Source organism: Bombus flavifrons, chromosome 11 (assembly GCF_040668555.2).
Source record: "Bombus flavifrons isolate JBK064 chromosome 11, iyBomFlav1_principal, whole genome shotgun sequence".
Taxonomy (NCBI): Eukaryota; Metazoa; Arthropoda; class Insecta; order Hymenoptera; family Apidae; genus Bombus; species Bombus flavifrons.
Genome location: NC_138452.1, coordinates 6,203,996 through 6,222,491, shown reverse-complemented (window position 1 = coordinate 6,222,491; position 18,496 = coordinate 6,203,996). Strand labels below are relative to the sequence as shown.

At 42.3% G+C, this 18,496-nt stretch overlaps 1 protein-coding gene across 9 annotated transcripts in view; it reads left to right on the top strand.

Annotated features, from left to right (window-relative positions):
* Nucleotides 1–18,496, top strand: part of LOC138184901 (agrin) — a 388,032-nt gene that overhangs the window by 123,058 nt on the left and 246,478 nt on the right. For 5 of the 9 annotated variants that reach the window (XM_069123335.1, XM_069123337.1, XM_069123336.1 and 2 more), the window contains 2 exons: nucleotides 1,650–3,169; nucleotides 17,886–17,921. In XM_069123335.1, the coding sequence (XP_068979436.1) occupies nucleotides 1,849–3,169; nucleotides 17,886–17,921 (1,357 nt within the window). In that variant the 5' untranslated portion in view covers nucleotides 1,650–1,848. The remainder of the gene's footprint in view (nucleotides 1–1,649; nucleotides 3,170–17,885; nucleotides 17,922–18,496) is intronic. The other 4 variants (XM_069123339.1, XM_069123341.1, XM_069123340.1 and 1 more) reach the window with 1 other exon arrangement.

The window sequence follows — 18,496 nt, the reverse complement described above, 5'->3', positions numbered from 1 at the left end:
GTTAGAGCGCGAGACGATCAAATAATTCAGATTGGAATCCCGGCGAATCGTGGCTCGATCAAAGATTTTCAATTACGTCAAGGAACAAAGTTTCGTTTTATCGGTGGTCCACGAGTCGCGTCTCTATGACAGGAGGGGATTACGCCATTACACATTAATGAGAGCGAGGCTTCCGCGTAAGATACGTACGAATGAAAGATAAACGCCATCCTCACGAGACACTGTTTGCAGAGCTCTCATTGTACGTTACTTGAGAAGTTGCCGCAACTACGTCGAAACGATATTCTTGCCAGGGCTGCCGCGGAAACTTTCGATGAGACGTGACATTTTGTCGTTCCTCCGCAATCATGCTTAATTAATTATCGATCGAGCCTCGCCCGTTGCTCCCTCCCACACCCCCGCTTGATAACTGCCTTTTCTTTCGTAAATTTCGATCAGCAAACCGTGTGTTTGATTTAGAAATTGTTACGTGAAGGTGTATCGTTGATATAAATCATCTAAAGTAGATTTGTCGTAGTTGCAATCGTCTTATTACTTTTTTATTTGCTTTCAATCGCCAGTAGTATATACCGTCATCTGTAATAAAAAGTTTCCGATAAAGTACTGTGTGACAAGATTAATCCATTAAGAGCCAACGTTACGTTCGTACATTTCATTTTAAAGTTTGATTTCAAAACTTTTCAAAGCCACTTTGATCCAGTTCTGTGATATTTCATTCGAGAAAATTTCTAAAACTGAGAGGCATAAATAAATATCAAGTCCACTGGAAATACAAATATTGGTACGTAGCACTATTTGAAGTTGAAACGCATAAAATAATCACTCGCGTTAGACAGAGAGGAACAGTTACAAGAGACGAAACGTTGATTCGATTTGACACATAGGATCTGAATTTCCTTGGGATTTAGACAGTGCGTGTGAGAATACCAGTCTGGTATTATCGTCTGCCACAACGAACGTTGCATTTCGGTCACGCACGATCGAGTATTATCGTTGTCATTGTTATATCGAGTATTCGTGGGGTAGCGAGCATACGGCTGTAATCGTGGTCTGGAGCAGAGCTTACAGAATATTGCGGCCCCGAACACGCTGTATTGAGATACACATATCGATAACGGACTACGGATAAGCACGCTCTAAGAGCTTGGCGAACCGCTGATCCGACTTGCACCCGCAGTTCTAGAATGCACTGCCGCAATTAAAAATATTTATTCGCGTTGCGAGTGTGGTAGATACGATTATGGATTCTAAGATTCTTACGGCGATTATCCCGACGTACGTAGGAAAGATTTATAGCTTTTGTTTATATTCGCATATCCGCGGTGTGATCTATAGTTTAGAAGTTAATTAGTTGTTAGAATGCAGCGGTGTTCCCAGTACACTTTAAGCAATTAATATTATCATATATTTATAAACTTAACACGAACGAAACCTACGATTAACTTTTATCTGTGATTTAACGCAAGTGGTTGCAAAGATTCATTCCATCAGTGGTAAAATCTTTGACAATATCTTTTCTCGTTCATCGCACTAACGAACGACAGGATATTCGCACTGGTCTAACAAATATACCAAAAGCGCCAAATCTATCCATCCTACTAATACTCCAACTAATTCACTAACCCTCTTCTCTTTTCTCTTCTTTTCAGATTCTCTGTAACTCACCCCCACTAACACCTACGCTTCGCCCAACAACGAAAGCGCGTTAATCGCGTCTGAAATGACTTCTCCGTCGATGTAACGAAAAGGGATTTAAAACGAGTCGCGCGCGAATCGTAGTCGATCGAGCAACACGAGCGGTCGTCGCGGTCGTTCGTCGCTCGAGATCGAACATGCGAATTTCTGAAAATGCGCAGGACGAGCAGCAACGGTTTGAAGCTCGACCTGACGGAGAACACACCAGGTAGCTCGTTATCGAGGCTGCCTAATTTAGTCGAGCATGCGGAGACCTGCCAGGCGTTGTCCACCGGAACCGGTGAGAATTTAAGCAGCAAATTGCCAAACGTGGTCGAAGGCTCGATGGACTATGGTAGCGAGCGTAGATCCTCCCGGTACCTCGAGTACCAAGACTCTAAGCCGTATCAGGATGGCCAGTCGGCATCGGGGTTGCCCCCGTATGAGCAGGGCTACCACGATCAGTCGAGCAGGGGCTACAGAAGCTACGAACGAAAGCCATACGACAGGGAGGATATTGACCGATACGATAACAGAATTTATCCAGAGGATAACCTGAGGTACGATCGTCGGGGGGATCAGAGAACGTATCAGGAGTCAGACTTGGATGCGCCGTACGAGAGGAGCGATGCCCAGAAGCTCAGCAGGACTTATCCTACGGAACTTCAGGAGGCAGGTGGTAGGCGATACTCGAGAGATTTAACAGATTACGAGTACGCGTCTAGATACGCGGAAGAAACGTTGAAGCTCGAGCCGAAGAAAGATCACCATCACCATCATCATTCGGGCAAAGTGTACGAGCCGACTCCGTCGAAAGGCTATGAATCCGGGGTGAAGACGCACGATTCTGCTTACGAGTTGTCTTGCGCCGCGCAGCAAGACCTTTCCGGCAGAAAATACGAAAGTAAATATCACTCTGTCAGTAAGATGTACGGGACACTGCCGCGATACGAAACGGGTAAATCGTACGAGCCTAGATCGTACGAGTACGAAGGACAGGCTTACGAAACCGGTGGCAAGCCGTACGACTCGAAGTACGAGTTGACCAGCTCGAAGAGTTACGAGAGGGCCAAATACGACGGTTCTTCGTCCTCGAGGTATCAAGATAAATCGTACGATCAAACGTTGAAGATCGGTGAATTGGGTTCCTCTTCGTCTGCCGCGTACGCTAGAAAGACTCAGGATCAAGAGGAGACAAACGCGGAAAAGATGAACGGATACAGGAAGAACAATTTCGAGGCGTACGGCGTTTATTCGGATCCCGAGGACGATCATGGATTCTTGGCCGAGAAAAAGACGCCACAGTATCCGTACAAGGGCGTAGTAGTGAATGTTAGCGGGGAGTCGAGCGTCATTGACCAGAAACGTGGCAAGGATGGCAGGCAAACGGAAGTCGTCGGCAATCCTTGGTGCAGGCCTACCATACTGTTACTCCTTTTGGTCCTTCTTGTTGTTATCTTCGTGTTCATCGCTGGAATTCTACTGTATCTAAACTGTGAGTCATTTTGCTTATATCTCTTCGCTAGTTTCTATTCTATCGAGCTTATATTTTACAAGGATTTTCAAATGGATACGTAGTTTGCATTATGAACATATTCGGAATCGCTTGATACGATTCCGAAACGCGAAGAGTCTTAGTAGTTAGGAATTTCTTATATTTACAACCGAGAACGCAACGAGAAAATTGTTGGTACGATAAAGACAACAACGGTATCTTGAAGGAATCGGTATTCTCGTTCAGATTCCTTCTTCACCGTGATGTTTACTTAAACCAGTTGCTTTCTTTGTGCCTGCACATTTATTTTAGAAACGATGAGAGTCATTTAAAGTTATAGGTCACGTTCCAGGGAAAACGAATGCCGCTAGCTAACAGAGAAGCTTTGTTAAAGAAAGATACGAAATTAGCAAAGTTTTCTCGGCAATGGCTACAAAGACTCTTCTCGTTGTTGGAACGCGTGCTAATAGTAAGTCTGCTTCGATAGCGAATGTTCTTTTTCTTTCGTTTCCCGTTATTTCGTTTCTTCATTTCGCGTCCAACCGATACCAAAGGGCCATTTAGTTAATGAGCATCCGATACCAATTATTTACGGTCGTCCATGTGACCGCCATAATAATGGACGGCGACGACGACCACGACGGCGACGACGACGGCAACAGCGACGTCGACGACACGTGCTGACGATACGTTAAGCCGGAACGGTTGCTGTCTCCCAGCCAGTTTTATATATCGAATTTGACATGCCCGGCACGTACGGACTTGCCACTAGCGAAACTATTCGGTCGGAATTACAATGTGAACGGTAAATGGAAGAAGAGGGTTTAAAGAATAGAGGTGGACAAGAGTGACGTACACCTTGGGAATCCATTTTGCTCCACAGTGAATGTTCGGACGCACGATGTACGGGATACCGTACCGAGTGAAATATATTAAATTTTCCTTTCGACGCGGTTGTCGGACTTGGAAACGATTTTTGAGCACTTTGTCAGATTCTTTGGAAAATTTTCCTCCTTAGTTACTGCCTATGTAACTACGCTTTCATTCGTTACTCGCTCTGAGTACTTACCTGAAAGCATTTGAAATTTGATGATTTCGCGTTAGATTGGGAATATTGTGGCAATGATAGAAATTATTTAGACCAGAACGATAGATACGATACAAATTGTTTGAAAAATATTTTAAAAAATATAAATTCATATTATATTTAAAAAAGATAATTTTTACCATTCGAAAGAAGGTGTAACTCGTTTTTTGATGGTCATACGTTTAGAAGAAGTAGATATTATTTAGTTGCGATCAAAATTTATTTGACTGTAAGACACGTACGTAGTAAGCGTGTAAGATGGTGAGAGAAAACAGATGTAAGGAGAATCATTGGACATCTTTCCTTGCTCGTTTACGAGGTAGCAACACGCCCGGGAACCGGCATCATGCTGGGCTCTCTAGAGGAATATAAACTGACTCATTTTGAACCAACTCGTCGTTCACCAATGACATTTGTTCTATGTTTTGATTCGGAATTCAATTATGGTTTAAAAGCGCATGTAGAACGATGCCGATAACAATATATAATTTAATATCGTTCAATTAGTGTAGTCAATAATTAATAACTTCCTTGGTTACTCGTGAAAATAATTCAAAGCATATAACACAGGATTGTGATTATCAATTATCTAAATTACATTTTCATTAAATTAATCAACGAACGCTACAAGTGGTATGAATATTTATTTGTGCGTGCGAGTATAATTTAGTCGTAGATTAAAATTTAAGGAGTGCAGGTAATTCTTTCATTTCCTATAACGTACGTGTACGTAGAACGTACAAATATTTGACATTGCTTACAAATATTTTGATAGAATATACTTTATTAGAGTTTATTGTTGAATACAAGAATGGATTCAGAACGTTCCGAGTTTCACAATGGAAAAATAAATAAATGTCTCATTCCGAGGTTCATATACGTGTTCTCCCATTACGGTAGGTACCCGTTCTATAGATCAGTGACTCGACCAATTACGTTTGGGTATCCATTCTTATATACACATAGAGTAGTTCCACAAAAATTATCATCGTAGATATATTATAATTTATTGCACTATCTCTTCTGCGATTTATTATTTCTACATATCTACGTTAAGTGTCTGTTTGGCCGTGCGTCATTCGTTAAAATCTCTTCTCCGGTGTTTTTGGAGCCGTCGGTTCGATTCGGCAAACGTCGATCGGGAACAATGAAAGCGAGAGGGCGAGCAAACGAAATGCTGCCGTCGAGAAGAGGAGGGGAAACTAAAGAGAGAGAAAGAGAGAGAGGAAGAGTTTTCACACAGTGGCCAGGAGGCATCGGGCATGGACGTTTTCCCTTGCGATTTCCGAGCGGTATCGCGTCGGTACTTTCGACGAACGATGACCGCATGCAACGAACAGAGAGAAGGCTCTCTGTCCCTGGACGAGAAGACCGGAAAAATAGCAAGTTGAAAAGGAGGGTCGGTAGCAGACGCCCCTCCTGTTCTCGACTATTCCGAGTGGCTGCATTTGGCAGCAGCCGACAGGGCGTTTGAGCGATTCGGTTTATTTTCGGGTCAAGTTTTCGTCCGACCGCTTCGCAATCAGCCATTGCATTGTCCAGAGGACAATACATTTACTGCGAGCAACGGCGTAGGAATTCGTCGAACGCCAGGCAACTCGTTCACCTTCACCCACCCCTCCGTGATCGTCAACCGCTCTCGTCGAACGTCGTATTTTCGGTCGGGATTTTCGGAAATTCGATTTAACCGGCGACGTCGCGGCGCGTCGTTTCGCGCCACCAAACTATTCGGATATCGAGTTGGTTCTCATAGAATTCCGTGATAATTGCCAAACCGACAGTCGACGCAGGTGTCTTTTACGTGGCGTCGATGCGCTTCTGGTTTGTCGTTTGTTTAAACCAAGCTCCATAGTGTTGGAATCGTTGGTGGAATCGGTTATATTTCATTACGGAGAATCAATATGTATATTGAGTAGGCGCGAGAACGATGGAAGGGCAATTTGATTGGATGATGTTTGATAAAGATTCGATTTGTTCGCCGGAGTTAGTTGTAATTTACAAGGATTTTCAGACACTGACGAATCGCAGTGAAATGTATTATACGTCGTTGAACCGAGGAAGATTTGTGTTACGAGTTGATACGCGACACAGATAGGCGATACTGTTATATGACAAGGCATAAATTTTATCACCCCTTTTGCGACGAACCTTTCAACTCGAAGTTGACAGAGTCGCTGTATTTTATTATAACGCGTAGACACTCGGGGTACAAATGTCTATGTCTTGCGAAAAAGTAGATTTTTTCTTGAAAATACAGTGGGATAAAATGTCACGAATCAAGTTATTAATAACACGGATGATAAGCGCCTAATTTGAAAAATACTGTGCCGTGATCGTCAAGCATGACTATAAAATCCTCGCTTTAAATCCGCACGAAATGGTGTGTCCTATACCTCAACCGCGGCCGCCTTTCAAATTCCATCGACTCACGTTTATCTTCGCTTTGTAGTAATTGTGTGCTATTTAAACGTTTAGCTGCTCTTCGTTAATTTGGCGCGCAACATGTCGAGAGATCGCTGTATTTTGCAATCGTAATAGTCCCGTAATCCGACTTCGTTAATATCATCAGTCTTGTACCTCGTGCAACGTACGGGGCAATGAGTTAAATCGTAAGCTCTATTTTACGTCTGCACCTAAATTAAGGGTGACTTGTATGCATCGATCACGGAAATGGGCCCTTGAAAATCATCATTCGGGACTTCGCACCCGAATTTTCTTATCTTCCCATCTCACGTGAATTCTCTAAAGTCGCGGAAGACGAAGGAAGTTCAATCTCGGCCGAGTCAATCTCTTTAGTCGAGGATAGAGCGTCGGACGCGATGAAATTAGAGACACCTGGTATATATGCGGCAGCACTACGTCGTGCGGCATGCGGCGTCGAGAAGCTTTGGCGCAGGATGAGGATTTAGTATGTAAGGCACGTGTTCGCATCTGCCTTTATGAGCGTTTCCCGCGATTCCAGCGTTTCGTCCTCATTCTCAGGCAACCTTGCAGCAAGGCTTCGAGGTGGGCTCAGGGTTTTGGGATTAAGGGCGTCGCCGATCATATTAAGGCCGGAGATATCTCATCTGCTCCTTATCCGGCGGGCTACGAGCCCGCCAGTAAACTCCGCTGCGTTTGTTCCACATAAATTACAAGGACTTTGCCCATAGCACGCGATGTCGTTCAGTGTGTACGCGGCCTTAATGCCGGAAGGTCTCGTCAAACTTGCTATATCGTCGTGCCGGGACGAACAGTTTACGAGACGACCGGATAAACCGATTTTAACATTGGCCCTCGGGATCAGGCTTGTTCGACGACGTTGTAATTGCTTTTCGGATTATCGCCGTTGAACTGAAACTTTGACTCGGTTTTTTCGATCAATTCACCACCGCTTTTGATGAACGCGTGTTACGTTGTTGCAGGACCTAGGCTAAACTTTGTTATATCGATGGCGGGAAAGGTTTCACGTGGTATGGCGGTAATCCTTCTAAACTATACACCGAGAGTAGGAAATTAGAACGTGTATTAACACGTTCGCTATCTCTGTTCACAGAGAGATTCGACCGCTACAAATACCGTGCTCGAATTTTAATAACTTTCTAAGGTACGATACATGTCGTTGTAGTGCTGAACTAAACGTAATACATTGCTTCTTATACTACGATGAAATATCTTCATAAACGTATTTGCGTTATTGAAAGTGGAAACGCAAGGATTCCAGTTACTTGCTACGTTACGGGACGGAATAAATACAAGGTTGGAACTTTCGAACAAGCGTAAATATGACGGATAAATTTAAAGATCTTCTCGAACGAAAACGTTCTTCAAATTCTTTGCACGTCCTAGAATTCTAAGGGTATGTCAGATATCTGAGAATGGCAGTTCCAGATAGAGGATGTAGTCGAACTACAAAGTTTCTGATGTGAAAATGTGACACTACGCGTGCGAACTATGCCCGACGTATAGCGGAAGCAACTTCGCTAAATCTCGAAGAGATTATCGCTCCTTCCTTGTTCATTGTCCCAACCAGTTTATATGTTGCTAGATATCCATCAAACGATCGAAGACTCCATCATCATCCACATTTTACAATCAAGCATATATCCGCTATAACTTGATCCGGTTCTTTGTAAACGCGTGCTTGGAAGCTTAATAACACGACTGTTCGCGAATTCTCTAAAAATCGGTGTCAAGAAGGTAAGGTATAAAGAGCAGAGTGGATGGTCATTAATCAAGAGGAGTGACACATGTTACTGAAAATCCGCGAAAGCCGGTCTATCGGTTGGAATTTCCCGCTCTCGGGCGGCCGTCAATCCTCTTACTTGGCTGTCAGCTGGCGAGAAAATTGTATCCTGCCATTGATACCGTTGGTAACGCACGCGTTTCGCTCGGAGGCCATCGGGCTCCTCGACGACGCGACGCGTCCAGAGCAACGAGACGGGAATGTCGAGCGAGAAGCAGCCGACGGACGAAATTGGATCCTCGGTTGCCAGGAAAATTGCGAGCGACGCTGTTTCGCGCCTTGCCGAGCCGGGACCGCGTTTTACGGAATAGCCGAGGAAGAAACGAAAGCCTGCACGCGTGCCATCGTGAAATTTCACTCTCCGAGCGATAAACGTTCCGTAACCGCTCGTAATTGCATGGCCATCAAGTGTTCTCACTTGCAACCTGGAAAAGTCGAGACTGTTCAGAGTAATGTGAAATTCAAGCCACGCGTAGCCAAGGATGAGAGTGGAGGTTTCGTTGAACTTTCTGTTATGGAAGGTCTGTTCTTGATGTTGAAAAGAATTGACGTTCACGGAAATTGTTATGGCACGGGGATCCAGTAGAATTTGCGGATATTTCCTAAGTATGGTAATTGAGTCGACTGGTTGTTAAGATAAGGACGTGTCCTGTCATCGATTTTTAGTTGCGATCAAGAAAGATTCATGTTAAAAATGAATTTACGAAGAGTACGACAAATTATTCCAGAATAAAATAGAGATTCAATTTCTCAGCTTCGTAAATTTAAAAGGAACACCATGGCAATAAATTTCTTTAATTCACACTGTTGTGAAAGAACGAAACGGGATATGTACTATACACGATCTAAAGAAAGTAGGAATACGATTTTCCACTTCTATGAGAATCGTTCCCTAGTATATTTGGACTGTACACGACTGTCAGGAGCTTGAGAATTCTCCGACGAGAAACGATCGCGATACGGTTTCTCGCGAGCAGTTACGCGTTTCTTCGATAATACGATCCCTATCGTCCTTCTTTCGTTTTCCCCGAATACAGAAGCACATCGGCTGAGAAGTTTCTTATTGCCGTACAAAGTTCTCGCGGAGAAACGATGTTAAACTGGCAAACGATTCGGCAACTTGCCGGCGAATATACGTATAATATTCGTGACGGTTCATACCGGATTATATTCATAGAAGCGTTTTATAAAACAGTAGAGTTACTGCACAAAATATGTAGAAGGCGTAACGCGTATGCCACAGAAATAACGACGAACCTTTTTGCATTTTGCCGTCTAGAACTTGCAACGATATTTTTACAACTGAATTTATCACGCGGATCATGTTCGAGACGCGATACTTTCTTTTTTACAACGATTCAAAGGAATTATCGAGAATTATACAGTAGCTTATCAGTGCTTCTTAATTGAAATCATTTTCTAATTATCTTTGAACATTTTAAAAAAGCTTATCATCGCCTGAGTAAAAACGAAGAACCACGTATATCATAAATCGTTTCTACGGTTCTGAACATTACGCAATCGCGTTAAAAATATCGGTTCGCTATAAATCCAAGGTAAAATCGCAGGACCACCGACAAGTAGCTTTCTATCGGTCTCGCCAAGATCACTGACTTCTTCGACATAGAAGGGGAAACAGAAAGGGAAGAGCCAATAGGGAAAAAGGTCGCAGCAATCGGCGGCGATCGGGATTGTTCGCGAGTTACCGAGTTCGAGTCAAGATTAATGTTAACTTCGCCGTAGGAGTTAATAAGTCCGAGACCGATAAATCCCGCTAACTCCTCGTCCCTGTTCTCTTACTTTCCTTCCCGTTTCCTCTTTTCTTTTCCCTCATTCTTCTCGTGCCTGTGCACAGCCCCTGCTGCTCCATTACAGTCCTCGTGACCGGTCGCTTACGCGCCGTCCCCAATCCGTCGCAGAGCTTTGAGAAACTCGAAAACTTTCCTGACGAGAAAAAGCCGACCGTATCAGCCGTCGTCTCGGCAAGAAGCTCCCGACAGTCCTTTCTAGGATCATTTCCGCCGTGAATCCTCCAATGTTTTGTCGCGATTACTTGTATCCAATAGTTTTCATATTACGCGAAAGCTACACAGTTTCCTCGTCATTGTTTGTCGTATCACGTGCTCGTATACCACGTTGCTATGCGTAACTATAATCCTTTGAATGCTAAATACTCTGAACACGAACTGTTTAGTCAATAACGAAATGTTTCTATATTTTCTATTTAATTGTTTTTCAATTTAAATTGTACCATTTTTTGAACAGACAGACCACCGAAGATTCTCCGCCTCGTGTAGTTGAAATATTCAAATACGTTTGAAAGAGATAAACTAGCGACGAAAACGAGGAGGGCAACTAGAAATTGTGTAGGAACAGCGATCCGACACGGTCAGCTTTCACGTTTCTACAGGAAGAAATAGAACGGAAGTTGGTCGCTAAAGAGGACTCTCTGGAAAAGCCCTGTCAGGGAAGCTGACGTTTAATTTAATAAATGCCGCGCTGTCGTGTTCTTTCTTTTCGCTTCTTTCCTTTGCGACTCTCATGGAAGGGCGTTTCCGCGCCATTTCCTCCTGGCGCTGGTAACTGCCATTCCGTTGCCGTTTAAAATTTCTTCGGAAAAACTACGCGCGCCTGGACGAGGTGCAGCTTATTAAAGGGGTCGAACTCGTAGGCACCAAGTTTCTCGTAACTTTGAAATTTCTGCTTCGTACTTGCTCTCGTTTAAGCTTAACACCACAGTGCCAATTTTTATCTTTCCTTTCGTTCTTTCCTTGTTTTCCCAGGGATAGAATTTAAATTGCGAGTGATTATTTGCCAATCTACTTCTTAAAAAATGTACGTCAACCTTGAATTACGAGAGCAGACTCTTTAAAGCTGTTTTGCTTATTTCATTAAGTATTTTATATGGATCTATGAGTAAGAATTTGTAACTTTGTTATATAATAAAATAGTACTGGAGGTTTAGAACAACATAGGCATGCAATAGCAATCGAAAGTTTTTCCTATTGAAATAACTTGGAACGAAAATTTGTTATACCGTAGTAGAATATCTGAGCACACAAATATCATTAACCCACTCCACGATATGTATTGTTTCATCGTTCTACGCCTTCATTCGATCATGTAGTATGTTTTCCAATTCTGTTGAGTAAGCAAAAGCCGCTGTAACGAAATAACGTAGTCTGGCCGATCGTGGAACACGGTGTCAACCAGATACAATTTCAATTATTAGCGACACGAGCCTAATACCATCAGTGTCTATTGTTGTCACGGCTAATTGCGGACGGCTTAATGGAATTTCCGAGTAGACGGGAATCATGTAAGCTCAACAATGACGAATGTTGTGCGATATAAACTTACGACTGTTATAGAATTTCGGGATTTACCGAAATTATCTAGTTTATGTAATTCACTTTGGTGCCGTTCGCATGTACAATAGTATGATTTTTATGGCAAGTTACAGTAATTTCTTCGAAAAAATACATTTTCCAAGAGGAAATTAAAGTTTCTTGTGGTGAAATCTACTGAATTATTTTAGATTGCGCTGCATTCCTCGATAAAACCACATTTTTAGAACGAACGCTGTAAGTGTAAATGTTTCGAAACTGATTCGCGAGCATGATTGCGAGAGAAGGACGTAGACGAAGAATCGGGACAAGTATACCGCGCACGTGGGCACAGTTACGAAAGACGTGAGTACGAATCTGGAAAGGAAACTTTCTTCATTTTTCGCCGTTGCTTGATCGGTTCAAAGTTTTCCCTGAAATATCGCGAGAATCAATCCCCGACGCGAATGGCCCCGATCGAACGGTCTTTTCTACGCTTTCCCGTTGTCGTTTGAGTTTAGAGAAGTAACGAGTCGACTTCCGACCGGTCCGACGCTTCGTCTTGCTTCATCCTGCGCGTCTGAAAAAGTCTAGTAAAGGTAGAACGACGAAAACCTTGCTTTGTGAATTATACGCTTTTATGACTGTCCTCTTGCATTCAGCAGAGACTTACGCCAGTCCAGAATTTTCAAATATCTTTGTCCATTTGTAGACAAATATATTCGATTTCATGTCTATAGGTATGTCTGCTAGTTAGCTTTATCGATGAATTTATTCCAAATACACACACATATACACACACTTTCTCCTTTATTTCACTGCAGTGCCTCGCACTTAGTTACTCTTTAAAAAATCTGTATAAATAAAATTATAACTTGGAATAATTCGAAATGAATAATAATGACCCATTGTATGGAATCGTTATATTTTGAAAGTAATTTAATTTAAGCTATTTTAATTAGATACTGTTAGCAAATTATACAACTATTTGCGTGAGATACGGTAATTACAGTCGATGTCTATTTATCTCGTATAGAATGGATCGCAGATTCCGCGAAAATGAATCAGACAATTTAAATCCCATTCTCTGCAGATAAGCAGTACACGCGGGTAATTTTGGTCGGAAAGCGTTGGGCATAGCTATAGAGCTCTCGCAATAGGGATAGAGATGATTTCCGTGAACCTTAGGTTTAGCCAGCTCAGGCTGCATCACTGTTCGCCAAATTCTCGTATGTACATATCTCACTTTCTGTCAATATTATCGGTTGGTATTAGCGTATCGATTAAGCCGATCTTGATTAGTACGTTTTATGCTCTCGTTGCAACTAAGTACAACCATTAACATCGACTTTGCTAACAATATCTACCTTTGAAAATAAAAACCCTTCTGAATTTAACATTTCTATTATGCATAGATGCATTTACTCGTTATTTATATTCGAGCAAAGTTATTATAAAAGAAAAGAAGATGTTTGTTCCGGCGGCAAATTTTTTCTCTGGCATAGCATTTGACAACTATCGGTTTATTGGGGGGAAGAAGAAGACGAGAGAGAAAAAAAGAAGGGAACCGACGGTATACGCATTTCGTCTTCAGCTTCGTATACAGAATGGAGGAAACGGAAAATCGAAAGTGCTTCACCGCCATTTCCGGCGGCCGCTCTCTCACGGCTGGTGTACCTCGGGCGTTGCTGTCGAATGCAAAAAAGGAGAATGAAATATCGCGTCTGCGAGCACGACGCGTGAAATTCTTTCGAAAATAGCTTCGTTATACGAGATGCCCGGTTTACACGCAGCTGTAAATCCTTTCGATTTAGATGGCACCGCGAAAATAACAATTTTTCCACGAACATTCGTCCCTTCAGCTGGTGGGAGGGAGTTGCCTCATTGCATTTTCCTTCGCCGATGTTCTCATCAATTTTTGTTCGTCGAATCGTAAAGTTTTCCAACGTGATACAAACGTCAGCTCGAGGGGACAAATCATCTCTGAAATTACAGTCTACCCCCGGTTGAACTCAGTGAATGTCGCGCGAACGGAAACACCATTATCCCCTCTGTTCCTCTGTCGCGACTTTTGACACACTTTCCGGCTTGTTACAGACGAAGCGAATATAGTGCCGGCAAGCCACTGGCTTACCAGACATTGCCAATTTTTCAGACTTCGCATGGTTATCTAGTTCTCAGATCATCCTGAACTTTACTGTCCATCTGTGTACGCTCTGATTCGGTTTGATAAGTTTCTTTAGAACCGGCAAGTTGAGAGAAAGTTTCGCCGTATGTAGGACGACCGAGGTGCCGGGAAAAATTGGAAAATTTCGAAATATCGAGAAACTCTGCTCTGCCTGGCCTGTCTATCCCAACGATAAATCAGATTTCGTACCTATATTCTTCCTATTTACGTAACAAATATTTCTTATTTCAAATTCCAGCGTTTCATTCTTCCATTCGAGGACAATCGCAATCAAAATATAATTAATTTATTTATCACTAACTTTAGCGTCTATCTTCATAGTAGATGAAAAAAATCTTTGTCTAGACCCCGTACCTTTAATTCAGTTCACAGATGATAGAAGCAATTATAGGAAATAGTGATACGAAGAAATTACACCTTTTCCCTCTCTTAGGGATAAGCAAAGATTGAAGCGTCTAAGCGAATGTAATCACGCGCACGCACGTCTATGTATGTGGCTGATCGTGGCTGTTACTGTGTTATCCGTCGGTTTGTGGGAGTGGCAACACGTGTTTCCCATGTGTGTCAACCCGCAGTCTAGTCGCAGGGAGGACGAGAAAGGGGGATATCGGCGCGATATCGGCCTGTACGACTTCTCATAGAGACGGGTTGCATACATATCGTCGGTTTCGTAGTGCCGCGTGGCACGAAGTGCACGAAACCCTTGCAAAGCTGAGCGAACTCGTCCATGTGTTCCGCATGCGCGGTCTACTTCTATTAGCCTTTCTATGGTAGAAGACTTCTTTGCATCTCTAGGTAATTTTTCATAAGCGAGGGAGAATGTCTTTTGCTCAGGAACTTAGCCTGTACGCGGTATTCCGCTGACTTTTTCCTTTCCCTTTCACATAACGTTGACTGAGAGGAGAAACGGTAGCGTGATTGTGAACGATATTGAGTACTTTCGACGAGAGTAAAGAAATATATGAAAAGCGAATAGAGAGTAATTATTGATCGGAGTTTCTTTTGAATAAAGAAATAAATAGAATTCAAAATAATACGACATCGTTTTCCAATAGAGTCGATTTAAAAGAGGAATAAAATAGGTCGCGTTGAAAATTTGTGTACCTACTCTAAATACGAAAATGCATGAGAAATGCATGTGATTGTATCAGATAGAATTCTATTTATAAAATGTTCAAATACAATTCGAAAGGAGTACTCTACTGTATAGATTAATGTAATTATGTTTCACTGTGGTACATTTTACTAATGTAAGTCTGAATTAAAGGTTAATTTTAGTCCTTATATTCTCTACTAAATTTTAAAACATCTTCCTTCTCGTGTTTTACCCGGCAATATCTTCCTTGAAAAAAGTGGTAAATACAGGGGAAAGTGGTTTTATTTGCGATTTCTCTGGATCGTTTGCTAAAACCTTTGGGGAAAAAATCCTTGTTGAAAAATTAATCTATCCCTAGTAGCCATGTTTCGCGAAAACGCTTTCATTAAAAAGTTGCTTAACTAGGAATATTTGCAGATATTGTTATGAGGCGTCAGGCGCACAAAGCGTTATTGTTCTCATTTGTTAAAGTCTGGAAAATATGTAGTTGCTTGTTTCGCGAAACATACTTCCGTTGCAGGTCCCGTAAGCAGGCATCGGGATACAGCGCGCTAACGAAAATATTTATTAAAAATTTACAGCAATTTTCATGATGCGCGTTTCTAACTAACAGACACGCTTCTACGTACGGCCGGCTATTAGGAAACCGTTCGATTAGACATATCGTGGAAATGGACGAACGAGTTCAATTAAGAAACAATTACAGGCGTGGCAACGAGAACTCGTTTTCTGGTTGGCGGATAAAAATCCGACGGTCAACGAGCGTGGCGGGATGGCGCGGTGTGGTGCAACAACGCAAAATTGTGCTCGTGGAGTCCTTATGAATCGCCAACACGATGTAATTACGTCGACATTGCAACAAGTAATTTCGGAAAAGCGGTGCTCGTTCGCAAACCAACGAAATTCGTGTACGAACGAGAAAAGAAAAGAGAAAGAGAGGGAAAACGCGGGAAAAAGAAGAGGGACGAAACTATTCCATTGAATTTAAAACGATATTTCCCTTTCATTGATTTTTACACTACTCTGCCTTTCTAGTGTTGTGAAGCATTTTCACCTCTCTCCTTCGTTGTTTAGTCATACGTGGAACGCCACAGATTTAAAATACATTTGTTCGACTCTCGAAAACCATTTTTTCCCGATGTTCAAGCGTACCAGTGTAGATCGCCGTAAATGCATATGCGTGATAAATTACTGGATGACGAACGAGCGATATTTCTGCGTTAATATATTATAACGAAACTGTGAACGTGAGCGTGCGAGCATACGTGCACGTGGTATAACAAAAACCATCCTCGCTTAAAAAATCCTGTGGTCATAACGTACGTTTAATTGCAAGAATTATCGCGTTGCCTTGAGTAACGTTAGTTGTAATTCGTATCAACGTTACAGTCCGATCCATATAAACACGCCCCTTGCCTACTTAAAACATACATTTGACGTGGATTTTTTATTTTTTCAATTCTCTGGAAACAGTTCATCGGACGGTTGAAATTGTCGATATTAAGTTACGAAACGTTCGTCTGCCGCTATTGGATAGAAAAATACTGGGTTTCTCATATTAATTAAAGAATTAATTTGTTTAAGCAAACTTCAATTATAATATCGCTATCGACAGATTTCAACGAACCAACAATTCTCAAGGAATAGATTCTCCAATAATTTTAATCTTTTTCGTGCTTTTCTAAACTCACACGTGCCTTATACTCTCCTGACTCCTCGACATACGGCAAATCCCTATCCTCCGGACGCTGTAAGTCTCGAGTTCATGCAGGAAACTTGTAATTATTTGGAACGTCATACGTGGTTGTGTGGCGGACGCGAAGGATCTTCATTAAAGGACCGGGCCACGAAAGGATAATTAAAAGTTTCGCGAAGGGTGAAGCTTGCGGAGCGAGCTGAGGGGGAAATGTTGCGCGACTCGGCCATCCTGAATTTCCCTGTTATTTGCTCCTCGAAATTGCCCCGTCTATCTGCCTTGCCCTCGATCCGTGCATCTTCCTTCCTTCCTTGAATTTCGTTGTTCGGGAAACCCTGGATCAGGCTGATCCGCGCCCTGAAACGTTAATTACGGTTGTCTGAGGCCGCGACAAAGTCGACGAAAGTTTGCCAGCAGGCTACGGATTGGGCACAGCCCGGGGAAGACACTTTGATTTTGTCAACACGTGATTTCGTTACGCACGCAATTAAGAGAGTTGTGTTCATATACGATCTTCTTTGACGATGAATGTTGAACTTGAAGGGTTCGCAAGAGTGCTAAGGTTTTATTTGATTTCGGAGCTAATTTCAACTTACTAAATGGAATTAGGTAATTTTTGGTCTGATCTTACGGTACGGTGGTGAAAAGTGTGCTTCTTGGTTAATCGATATCTTATGAACATCTTTCGCTTCCGTGTTGATAATAACGTTCACATTTTATACCGTATGTACGTAACAACTTTAAATAAGCACGAGAAATGATGAAATTACGGTACAGTAATTTTCATCAAATCCCTAAGTATGAATTTCGTTGAAATGGAGGCAACTTGAAACCGTTGTTAGTTTCTAACTTCGAACTTATCGAAGATTCTTGAAGTTCCTCGAAAACAGCGTGCCTTCGTTAGATAATCTCCTACGTTAATTATTTTACCGATTATCCTTTTCTTGCAAATATCAGACGAGATAAGATAAGTATCATACTAGAGAGAACGAGTATAATCGAGACACGCTTTAGTATGCTTGTGCCATTAAAAATTCTTAGCCTAGCTAACACGATCGTGACTAATTTTACTAATAATTAATCCCTTTTTCTTTACAGATATGTCTTACAAGCCGCAGCGTCCCATTATCGAGGGTGAGTGTTAAATAGAATAAAACTAATTTTGTGCTTGATAGTGTTTCTAGGCTCGCATAAATTGCTTAAAACAGACGTCTTTCACACTTTGGAAAATTACCAGCAACAGTGAAACACGGCAAATATAGTCAGACATCAAAAGCACTCGATACCCAGAGAAAAATAGAAAAAGATAGCGAACGACGTAGCACAATCGCGTTATAATGGGTTGCCAGCCGATGTAAACTAGCAAGCACGCGATATTTAAAAGCGAGTTATCTCGTAGATTGTTGGACACGAGGGTTCGCGTCTTTGCAGCCGACTCACGACTCAATTATACCGGGATCGCAGCCAGCTAGCGAATTTCGAAATCACACCGTTTCGATTCGAACGATCACGCTATCGTAGCCACGCTGACAATCTTGCCTTGTACAATGAACGGCCGTTCTTGAAAGTTATTTCTCTCGACGTGATCGTGATTATTTTGCACACCCTCGTCCGCTATCGTGAAACTGGCAATTTTTCAGTAGTCGAGCTATGCAATGGTCAGACATTAATAGTTGGAATTACGAGTTAGAGGATTGCGAAATTATTGC